This window comes from Sinohyriopsis cumingii, chromosome 7 (genome assembly GCF_028554795.1).
Source record: "Sinohyriopsis cumingii isolate HCF-2022 chromosome 7, ASM2855479v2, whole genome shotgun sequence".
Taxonomy (NCBI): domain Eukaryota; kingdom Metazoa; phylum Mollusca; class Bivalvia; order Unionida; family Unionidae; genus Sinohyriopsis; species Sinohyriopsis cumingii.
This window is the reverse complement of record NC_142967.1, coordinates 34474338-34486873: the sequence shown is the minus strand read 5'-3', so window position 1 is coordinate 34486873 and position 12536 is coordinate 34474338. Positions and strand designations below refer to the sequence as shown.

The 12536-nt window shown below is 35.3% G+C and overlaps 1 protein-coding gene across 1 annotated transcript in view; it reads left to right on the top strand.

Annotated features, from left to right (window-relative positions):
• The window catches only part of LOC149795006 (kinase non-catalytic C-lobe domain-containing protein 1-like), a 160380-nt gene that overhangs the window by 57577 nt on the left and 90267 nt on the right, over window positions 1–12536 (top strand). The window contains exon 3 of the mRNA XM_089963745.1: window positions 253–308. Coding sequence (XP_089819871.1) covers window positions 253–308 — 56 coding nt within the window. The remainder of the gene's footprint in view (window positions 1–252; window positions 309–12536) is intronic.

The following is a 12536-nucleotide window of genomic DNA, read 5'->3' as shown; positions in this document are numbered from 1 at the left end:
TTTACAATCCCAGTTTCTAGAAAAAATCTTTAATGGCAGTCATTTGAATGTAGCACACTTTACAATCCCTATTGCTAGCAAAACTCTAGCAAAAACATAAATAGTGATAATTATATTCCAAAGTAAAAACTCAGAATCCCCCAGTAGTTTTTAGATAAGCAGATACCATTCTTTGTTGCCTACATTTTACATTATATAATTTTCTTCATTATATTTAAGTGTTTAATAAGATCATTTTGTTTCAAATTTCAGATCCAGAACCAATTTATATACCACCAGAATATGACAATGTGGGAAATTCCTATAAGGTAATCCATGACTTTTATGAAATATAGTATGTATATGTATTTCTCATAAGGGTGGGTGGGTGTAAATCAATAAAAAGTACATAAGTTTTGCATATATTATATAAACAGATATATTATGGTTTGTATTTATGGCACAAGGACTTGTATCATTTAGATGTTTAGGACTCGGTATAGTGTAACTGACAAACATCATTGTTTCTAGTACTAAGAAGTATGTAATGAAATCCTTGTGATGAATATTCCAATATGCCTACCCCTTAAATTTCTTGAAAGGGAGCAGGATGACTTATCAGCAGAAAAGGTATTCTTAAATAAAGCTTTCCGTAGTTTATAAAGGAATTGTATGGGCTTATCATTAAGTTAGTTTATGGGTTTATTGTTAAGGTAGTGAATTGGCTTATTATGGTAATGTATGGGCTTATCATTAAGGTAGTGTATGGGCTTATCATCAAGGTTGTGTAGGGGCTTATTAAGGTAGTGTATGGGCTTATCATTAAGGTAGTGTATGGGCTTATCATCAAGGAATTGTATGGGCTTATCATTAAGTTAGTTTATGGGTTTATTGTTAAGGTAGTGAATTGGCTTATTATGGTAATGTATGGGCTTATCATTAAGGTAGTGTATGGGCTTATCAAGGTAGTGTAGGGGCTTATCATTAAGTTAGTTTATGGGTTTATTGTTAAGGTAGTGAATTGGCTTATTATGGTAGTGTATGGGCTTATAATCAAGGTAGTGTATGGGCTTATCATCAAGGTTGTGTAGGGGCTTATTAAGGTAGTGTATGGGCTTATCATCAAGGTTGTGTAGGGGCTAATTAAGGTAGTGTATAGGCTTATCATTAAGGTAGTGTATGAGCTTATCATCACTGGAGAGTATGGGTTTATTGCTAAGGTAGGCAATGGACTTATCATCATGGTAGTATATGAGTATATCAATAAGGTAGTGTATGGGCTTATCATTAAGGTAGTGTATGAGCTTATCATCATTGTAGAGTATGGGTTTATTGTTAAGGTAGTGAATTGGCTTATTAAGGTAGTGTATGAGCTTATCATCAAGGTAGTGTATGGGCTTATCTTCATTGTAGATTATGGGTTTATCATTAAGTTAGGTAATGGACTTATCTTCATGGTAGTATATGAGTATATCAATAAGGTAGTGTATAGGCTTATCATAAAAGGTAGTGTATGGGCTGCTTATCAAAGTAGTGTATGGACTTATCAAGGTAAGGTATGGGCTTATTATTAAGACAGCTTATGGGCTTATCACCATCGTAGGGTATAGGCTTATCATCCAGGTAGTGTGTCAGCTTATCATCAAAATTCTGTATGGGTTTATTATCAAGGTATGTTACGTGCTTATCATAATAGTATATGGCCTTTCCATCAAGGTGAGTATTGGCTTGCCATCAAAGTAGTGTATGGGATTATTATCATGGTAATGTATGGGATTACCATCAAGGTATGGTACGGCCTTATCATCCAGGTTTGGTAAGAGTTTATCATCAAGGTAGGGTTAGGTCTTTTCATCAGGGTAGAGTGTGGGGTTATCATCAAGGTAGTGTATATAATAATAATAATAATAATAATAATAATTACTTTGTACAGCGCCTAATCTTTAGAAGCTCTAAGTGCCTTACAACATTAGACAACACCTAAAACATAAAATAAAAACATAAAAAACAACATATATAATGATATGATTACAAAAAGCAAACACCATGAAATTAGAAAACATAAAAATGCTGAAAATATATCAAGTAGGAAACATTATTAGGACTTTAAGTTTGTTCTTGCAGTCGAAATAGGTGAGTTTTAAGAGCACTCTTGAATGGGATCACTGTGTCTATGTGTCTAAGTTAAGTGGGAAATTCATTCCACATTGCTGGGCCCTGGTATGCAAAAGAACGTTGTCCATATGACTTCGTTTTCATAGTGGGAATAGTGAGTGTATGATTGTCAGAAGAGGAAAGTAAGTATCTTGCTGGTGTGTACACGTGGGTGAGGTCAGATAGGTATGTTGGACTGGAGTCTGCCAGTGGAATGTAGCACAGAGAATAAATGTTGTGTTCGATTCTGAATCAAATGGATAGCCAGTGTATGGTACAGAGCAGCGGGGAGGTGTGCTCTGGTTGAGATGCTCTTATGATGATCCGAGCAGCAGTGTTTTGAACTTTTTGAAGTTTCTGGAGTAGATATTGATACAAACCAGACATAATTGAGTTACAGTATTCCAGTCTTGAAAGTACCAATGAACATACAAGTGTTTTAGTTCCATCAACTGAAAGATATTTGCGAATGGGGCTGATGCGTCTCAGCCCAAGATATGCAGCCTTGCGTATGTTCATGACATGTTGTGCAATGTGAGAGTACTGTTGAGAGTAACACCTAGGTTTTGTACTGACTGTGTAAATTTAATGTTAGTTTTGCTGATATTTATTGTTTGAGGTAAAGGATGTGAATGAGAAAGTCTTTATGTTGTGATAAGAATGGCTTCAGTTTTATCATCATTTATCTGCAGCATGTTACATGTCATCCATGATTTCACATCAGAAATGCACCTCTCTACACCTTGGATGGTAGCATCAACTTCAGTTGGGTGGCTAGATTTGTATATTTGGGTGTCATCAGCGTACAATTGGTGAGACACTGGATGATGATTTATGACAGACCCCTGTGGAACACCACAACATAGATTAACTGGGCTGGAGTGTATTCCATTTGCAGATACAATTTGTGTCCTGTTAATGCTGTATCATGAATGCCAAGTACATGCTGGAGATGGTGAAGTAATATATCGTGGTCTGTTGTGTCAGATGCTGCAGGCAAATCAAGGAGGGTGAGAACTGTAATCTTTCTGCTATCCAAATCAGAGAGAAGGTCATTAACTACTTTCAGAAGAGTAGTTTCAGTACTGTGGCAAGGGTGATATGCAGACTGTACATTGCTAAAAAGACTGTTTGAATTCAGATGAGATACAAAATGGGATAGAACAACTTTTTCTAAGACCTTTTTATGTAAATGGGAGATTAGAAACTGGGTGGTAGTTCTTTAAATCATTATGATCAAGTGTTGGTTTCTTCAGCAGAGGCTATACAATGGCAGTTTTGAAAAATGATGGGAATTCCCCAGATGAGAGAGAGGTATTAATAACGTCAGTTAGGGAAGGCAATATTGGATCTAAGCACTCAAGCAGCAGTGATGTCAGAATCGGATCAAGTTTGTATGACTTCGATGCACTCTTCATCACAATTGTATGTACTAAATCCATAGAGACAGGTTCAAATGCTGCTAATGGTTGCCACTGAAATTCTGTATCACAACTGTATGGTGATGACAAGTCAATTGAAATTGTGTTGTCAAGCTTGTCTCTAATGGTTTGTACTTTGTCACGGAAGAAATTTGCAAAAAGGTCCAGAAGGTCGACTGGAGAGAAGGTAGTTGGAAGTGGTGTAGATTTGTTCCTTGACATTAGCTTGTTAGTAATCTGAAAGAGCTCTTTGCAGCTGAAACTTTACATCATCTTAGTAGTGTAGTGGACTAATTTCGCTGCATGGACTATATTTGTGACATTCTTCTTAGCAGCTTCATAGATTTGCTTATGAATAGTGAGTCTGGTGGAAAGCCAAAGTCTCTCAGCTTTACTTTGGTCTCTTTTAGTAGTGCGAAGATGGTCCCTAACACTGCTATACCATGGAGAACACTTGAATTGATACTCTGTGCTTGGTTGCTGGGGCATGTTTGTCAAGCAAATAACGCAGGCAGTTATCGAGTTGTTCTGCTGTAAGAGGTAAGCAAATTGTTAGGCTTGCTTGGATGTCATGTATTAGTTTGGTTGTATTTATCATACAGAGGTTTCTGTTAGTAGCAAATAAAGGTGGAGGGTTAGGGACTGGTACATCAAGATGGCATATAATGCAGAGGTGATCCAAAGCAAGTGTAACAAGATAACCGGGTGGGATTTCAGATTCAGAACAGAACACTTGATGGTGATACAAATACAATGTTTAATGATGAATGATTTGAAGGTAGAACAAAAAAACCATATCTAACTTGTGCATAAACAGGATCCAAATATTGGACAGTTAACATACAGATGCGCACAGTTAAATATCCCATATAATTAAAAAGTTCTGAACAGGAACGAATTATGATATAAATGAAAAATGAACTGATATCAAACAAACAAATTAAACGCAAAAAAAAGAAACCAAGATAAATTATGATACGATTCCACTCAGTGAATAAGATGAGTCATGTAAACAATAAGTTATCATCCAAATAATGATAAATGATTCATGCAGCCAATCACAAGCTTTCACTCAAAAAAAAAGACATAATTTTGAAACAAAGCCTAATGATTATGATTTACAAATAAATGATAATGATGCTCACACAAATAAAAGATTTCGCACACAGGAAACAAAGACTTCACTAAAACATCGATAATAACGTTAACAATAACAAAAAAATGTTCGCTCAAATAGTGATAATGATGTTAGCTCAAATAGCTATAATGATAGTATTTCTGGTTCTATAGCAATGATGCTGGGTTTTTTATGCTCGAGTAGTGATAATGATATGTAACTCAAACAGTCGGAGATAACCTGATGTCCAAAATGACACTCACATGGTACCTTCAGTCCCACCACTGTCGAATGGTGAAGGAGCCACCATGCATCGCCCGCCCCTCCCAGCCTACCGATGGATCCCTTGGACCCTGCAAGCCTGTTGGTTCTGGAGCCCTGGTTCCTCTACACAAGATAACCACAATCTCCCTATGAACCTAACGTCACCACCGACAGCAGCACACTAGGTACATATCAAGTCACAAAGAACCACCACTCGACACCCAAACCAGCACCATGGCTAAAACCTCCCCTCTAACACAGTTTAACATCTGACAACACAAACGCCAACAGCTCTACAGTGGCCCAACAAACACAGACAGTCACTGGCTTTCTCATCAGCTCCATCACATCACATCACAGACAGTTAAGTTCAGACACAAAGACGGACAACATCAACTGCTCTACAGTGGCGCAACACACACGGACAGTCACTGGCTTTCTCATCAGCTTCATCACATCACATCACAGACAGTAAAGTTCAGACAAAGACAGACAGCATTGACTGCTTTACTGTGGCCCAACACACACGGACAGTCACTGGCTTTCTCATCAATATCGCCTACATGAACTGTGTCTTGCACTTCAAGATACATGACCTGCATGTCTTGTATGGCCCTACAGCTACCGTCAGCCCTAAACATCTACAGTCTAGACATCTCTAGTTCATTCTAGTCATAGTCACAGTCACAATCACAATCACAATCATGGCCACAATCAGCTACAATAAAACCAAATTGGTCATAATAATAGTTTCTGTAAAATCTCTAGATATATGATAATACATTAACCTCTAATAGTGACTTGTAATTCGAAGTTCAAATCTGCGTCGTAATGAATGCATTATTACGCGATAACAATTACAAACCGAATAAGCTTCGCATATCAGATGAAATATAAATTTAACACTTACCCCTATGGCTGGAGAACAATGGAGAGCGTACACTCCTTGACGTGATCCAAAATGACCAGTGTCGGTTTCAGAAATTGATCTTACTTAAATCCGTAGGAGAGTGAGCAAAAGTCAGGGTAAAATACCTGTGCATATCATGTTATTAATGTTCCTTCGTCGCAAGTAATTTCTGGCGAGGTACATGTTAATACAGTTGCTTACCTGGAAAAACACGTATTCACCCTAGATAACGTTGTACATATGTACAATGAGAAATAGTCAAATAGTTCTAAGGCAAAACCAAGTTATATTTTTGCCTAATTCTGTGACAGCAAGTTTGTGGGATACTAGGGAGGACCGTAGAATATTATCATCGGGTCTGTGTAGAATCCAGTCTAAAATGTTACCTTGTTTATGGGTGGGTTGGTTAACTGACTGTTTGAGGTTGAAAACATGAATGGAATCTAGGAGTTTTGATGTGTAAGGGTTTCCAGGACAGTCACAGTGAAAGTTGAAATCTCCAAGAATATGCTTATCATCAGAGAAGTGTAGGTTTCTCAACATGGTGTATGAGCTTATCATCAAGGTAGGGTAAGATAATGTCATCAGTATAGTGTATGGGATTATCATCAAAGCTGGACAAGGCTTTTCAAGGCAGTGTATGGGCGTATCATCAAGGTAGTGTATGAGCTTTATCATCAAGGTAGGGTATGGATTTTTCAAGGTAGCACATGGGTTTGTGGATGTAATGTATATACATTAATCAAGGTAGTGTATGGGCTTAACATTAAAGTAGGGTATGGGATTATTATCAAGGTATGATAAGGGCTTATGAAGGTAGTTTATGCACTTAACATTAAGGTGTGTATGGGCTTATCATCAAGATACAGTATGGAATTATTATCAAGGTAGTGTATGGGGTTACCATCAAGGTGGATATGGGCTTATCATCAAGGTACTGTATGGGTTTATCATAAGGGTAGTGTATGGGATTATTATCATGTTAGTGTATGGGATTATTATCATGTTAGTATATGGGCTTACCATCAAGGTAGTTTATGGGCTTACCATTAAGGTAGTGTATGGGTTTACCATCAAGGTAGTATTGGATTACCATCAAGGTAGGGTATGGGCTTGTCTTAAAGGCAGTGTATGGGCTTATAAAGGCAGTGTATGGCCTTATCATCAAGGTAGTGTATGGATTTATCATAAGGGTAGTGTATGGGATTATTATCAAGATTGGATAAAGGGTTATCAAGGTAGTGTATGGACTTACCATCAAAGTGAGTATGAGATTATCAAGGTAGAATATGGATGTGCTTATCATAAAGGAAGTGCATAAGATTGTTATCAAGGTAGGATAAGGGTTTATCAGGGCAGTATATGGGCTTATCTTCAAGGTTACAAAGTATGTGGGCTTAATATCATAGTTGGGTATAATCTTATCATCACGATAGTGTATGGGATTATCATCAAGGCAGTGTATGGGCTTACTATTAAGGTGGGTATGGGCTTCTCATCAGGGTAGGGCATGGAGTGATCCAGACTTTTTACAGTCATACATACTATCAGTTTAATGTTTTTACATCATTAATAAATTATAAAGCCGCTTTTATGTTAGACATATTTAAGGATTTTCTTGCAAATTTTCATTTTTATTTTTTAAAAAGAAACATTAAAAATTACAAAACATTCCATGTTTTTCTTTTTCGAGTCCAGATTGTACTGCATCACACCTTTAGTTGGACAGCAATATTGGGGTCATAGTTTTATAAATTTGTTGCAAACCAGGCACTTTGGAGACTAAACATGTTGGCCATATTTTATACAATATTTGACCAGTCAGCAGAGGAAGCCTATAGTATAAGTCACATGGGTCATGTATGCACATTTACTCATTTTCAATTAAATATAAATTGTTCTTTTAAAATTTAACACAAATTTACTTTAACCAAAGTCTATTCAATCCTAATTATTGAACAGAGCGCACCTTAACTGTCACCAATAAACTTCTGGACAGAAATTATCAATCGCTATGGACTTTTATCATGGTGGCTGTGTACTAAACTAATGGGTCAAAATAAGTTTTTCATCCAGTGGAATCGTCACAATTGAGGGTAGTAGGAATTGTTTATCAATATGCGTAAACTTCATTGTGACATCACAGCATGTGACATTCAATCCAGATTGTACTGCATCACACCTTTAGGTTCATTTCATCCAAAAATGTCTATGTACTTTAACATTGATTTTGCCATATGCACCTCTTGGGGTCTAAATAATGACCTTCCAAAGGAATATGAATGTATACAGATCCAAATGAAGTGAATACTTGCCACTTAAAGGTAGGTAGAATCGAATTTTAAAAATAACACCAATTACTGAAATAGTCGGTGTTGAATGCCTACATGACCTGTGTGACTTGTACTGCAGTTACAGATAGCTTATTGTAGGGAAGTTTCTCTGTGCTTATATTAACACATCACTAAATGTAAAAATGTTACAATACAATCCAAATGTATCTATAATCTTTATTTTCAGTATCTGTGTTACATGTTTATAACACTTGGTTTTTTCAACGCATTTACTAAATTCTTCTTGGACAAAGAGTGTATTGCAATTTAAAGCACCTATCTATGTATAGTGGCAATTGTTATATACGATTGACCTGTTAAGGTTATAATAAATTATAGTAGCACTAAGGATTTATAATGTTCTTATAATGTCCCATAATAAATACATATGAACAAAAATAATCCTGAAGATAATGGAAAGTACTCCATACTATTTATGGCTGATTAGAAAGTTAATTATGAACCATGAAAAATCATATCAAGTATACTTGGCATTATTCCAAATTTCCTGAAATGGTAACTTGAGTATTCTACTTAACACAAAAGCATTTGTTTTGTGGTTGTGGTAATCATTAAATCTCCTCTTTATTGAAATTTAATAGCTTTATCAGTTTTGAAGGAACATAAACTTTATTGGGAATGAAAATAATCACTTGTCATTATGATTTATATCAGAAGTATTTAGTTCCATGTGTAACCCCATGAGTTAGATTCTCTTTGTCCGAAACCCGATATCTGGCACAGCACTTAATACAAGGCATCAAAGTATCGGTATGCATTCCTCGCTTCATTTGTCTTAAAATGCTTGCATTGAATCTGAAGAGATGGAAATAGTGACCTTGTTATTTCTTGAAATGCTTGCATTGAGCCTGAAGAGATGGAGACTGTGACATGATTATTTTTTTTAATGCTTGAATTGTATTCAAACAGATATGGAGGCTGTGACCTCATTTCTTTAAATGCTTTCCATGTGTTGGAAGGGACTGGAGATTGTGACCTCAGTATTTCTTGAAATGCTTGCTTTGTGTCTCAAGGAATGGAGATTGAGACTTCATTATTCTTCAGTCATTAAAATTTTACTAACATCATGGATTCTTATTTTCATCTTGCATTTTGATTGACACTTTCTTATCCTTATTAATGCTTGAGCAGGTAAGGGTCTATGTTGCTGGTCGAATTTGAAAATAGATATATTATTAGCATATATTCAGTTCAGACATCCTGTAATGCAGTTGCATAATTGGATTAAAACTATATAACACAATCATGTTTTATTCAAAATTGTGTTTTAATAAAGTGTTTTGTTGGGTTTTTCTGTATTCTCTTCAGCTCTCACTTAATGCAGGTGCTTAAGTGGGTTAAAAAACTATGTGACACGATCATGTTTTATTCAAATTTGCGATTTTACCGAGAATGTCATAGCTGGATTTCCCAGTAATGATCAGCATTAACACAACACTGCAAGCAAATCTGGCTTAAAACCATATGGAGTTGCGCGAATATATTTTAGACATGGGCACATATTTGTACATAGTGGGGTTGTATCTTGTGAAGTGTTGACTTCGAGTTCAGGAAGTGTAAAGTGGATGCTTCAGTTCCCACTTGAGGTGTCAAGTGGTCCAGTAAATTATTTGAGGAGAGGTGTGAATTTAGTGTGTTCTGATAAATTAGAACAAAGATATATTGTCCATATATAACAGTAATATTACAGTCAGGGTAGTACCTGTCTATGACACAAGGCTACTGTCTTAAAACTCACACCAAACAAATTTTTTTGTCTTAAATCATGGAGGATAAAACCCTGATGTTCTTTTCTGAAATTGTTTCAGTAGTTTTAAGACATATCTAATTGTAGTCAAGTAGACAAAACTTTCCATGTTTTTTTTCTTGAGTCTTTGTATTATAGGTTACAAGTACATGTACCATATGTACTATCTTTATAGTTGTATCAAACTGCACAGACCCAGATCTGCTGTTGTAGAATACACCAGAAGATCTGAGTTTATATAGTTTGTCAGGAGTAATCAGTAGAACAAACAACATAGACCCTCATCTGCCAGTGTTTTATGTGATAGCAGATCAGGGTCTTTGTTCTTTGTCATTGGACTCAACTTACAATGAATATAGACGGTATTTATAGGTTACTGCATTTGTATGGGAAAATATGAACGAGTTTTTTTGGATGGAAATACTGCACGATCTTGGGAGTGCAGTATATCCATCCAACAAAATGAGTTCATATTTTACCATGCAAATATAGTAACCTTTTTATTATATGCTCATTTTCTTATTCTACCTGAGGCTTAATTATGTAAACAAAAATACACTACACGAAACAAAGTAACTGAATGTATGCCGTATTCCAAACTAAATACACAAGTGCAGATTCATCATTACACAACAACATTATTTATGTGCACATAACTCCACCCAGATTAATTTGAACTTAGTCGTGTTCTAGACATAACTTTTGAAAGAAAATGTCGTTTTGGTCTACTTAAAATTGAAATCTGGAGTCATAGTGTTAATGAATGCGCATTGCAACAACTTTTCCATTTGATTTGGAATGAATAGATTTTGGTATTTTTGTTGTTTCCATGAAATTCTGTGATTATGAACTGGATTTATATGTGCCAATTCTACATGAAGTACATCGGATTTCACTGGTGACGGAGCAGCATGTTGACATCTGCAAGTGTGTTTCTGTTCTGTCATGGAATGTTTGAAATCATAATGTGGGGAAATTATGAAGTCTTTCAATTGCAATTATCAAAAAGACGCTATTCAATATAATGTTTATTTCATTTAGAGCAGTAAGGAGGATTTAATTGCACTTGTAATATAGTCAGAATTATTTTACAGTTTCAAATGTGTAATCATTAGCTTGAGAATAAACCCATGAGATGGCTCGTGTAATTCGGATTTGCAGAGCAAAGAAAAAACATTTTGAGGAAATTCAGGATGTAAAACTGGAAGCATATTTTTTGCCATTCTTATCACCAGCTAAAGAAGACAGTATTTGACTTGTCACTTGCATGTTATTTGTAAGGACCCAGTCAGGTGTCTATAGCTAGCCTAACTCCAAAACATTGTATCAAAAAAATTAAAATGGGATGTGGCAAAGCAGCTTGTATGTGGCAGTCTAGTACGAAACATCTGCTTTAGTTCATTAAGTTGGTTTACTTCATCCACAGACAAATAAAATAGATCAAAAGCGCTGGCATATGCATCCATTGTTTGTTTATAATAGAAAGTAGTTCCTTTATTCACGTCAGTTTAATATGAAGTGTGAGCGAGTGCAATATCGTAAAATACTGAATGATTCTGACAATGTAAAGTTAATTAACAGAGAAAAAAATGAGCATATAATAAGTGAACTGATAGAGCATGATCTTGATTATATTAAACTACTGTATATGGAGATCAATAATTTGCACAAGATGATAATATCTCAATTATTGGCATTACTTTTATTGTAATTAGATTTTAAAATATAGACATTATTGTATTACAGCCTGAGTTCATGGGATTGAAAGTAAGAAATCCATTGGATAATTATTCTTCTTACAAGGGATACTATATATTTATATGTACAAGGGATACTATATATTTATATGTGCAAGGGATACTATATATTTATATGTACAAGGGATACTATATATTTATATGTACAAGGGATACTATATATTTATATGCACATGTATTCTTAATAAGAGACATATTGCTCTCTCATGAAGACCAACCTCAACCTTTTAATAAGAGGCAAATTTTCCCCATCATGAAGACAAACCTCAGCCTTTTTTGTAAGAGCCAAAATGCTCCCTCATGAAGACCAACCTCAATCTGTCAATAATCGAACCAGCATCAGTTGTTTGAGGAGTCTGATATGCTTCCTTTAAGAAAGGGAGTTAATGCACAAGGTTGTTTCATGGGGAGACAACTGGTTCAAAGTTTCATCATAAATTAAGATGCAGTTCTTGATTTATGAATCTGCTTAGTATAATTTTAGAAGTCCATACATAGTAAATGTCTTCTGTCTTCACCCTAGTCTTTTTAGGTCCATTTATGGTTTTAGATTTAAGTCTTGTTTGTTCTACATTTTAAGCAAAACTTTTTGTTAGGATCAAATTTCCTTGTACTAAATGTAGTTAAGGGATATTAACAGTGAGTGAAAAATGAGGGAGCATGGTCTGAACTACATGTTATTGCATATTACACCTTATATTTCATACCCATTATGCACGTGGTTGATGATAAAAATATTAATTCAGATGATGGTGATGACTTTAATAATAATAATAATAATAATGATAAGTTGTTGTTGTTATTATTTTTATCAATTTTAGCTCTACTGGTCA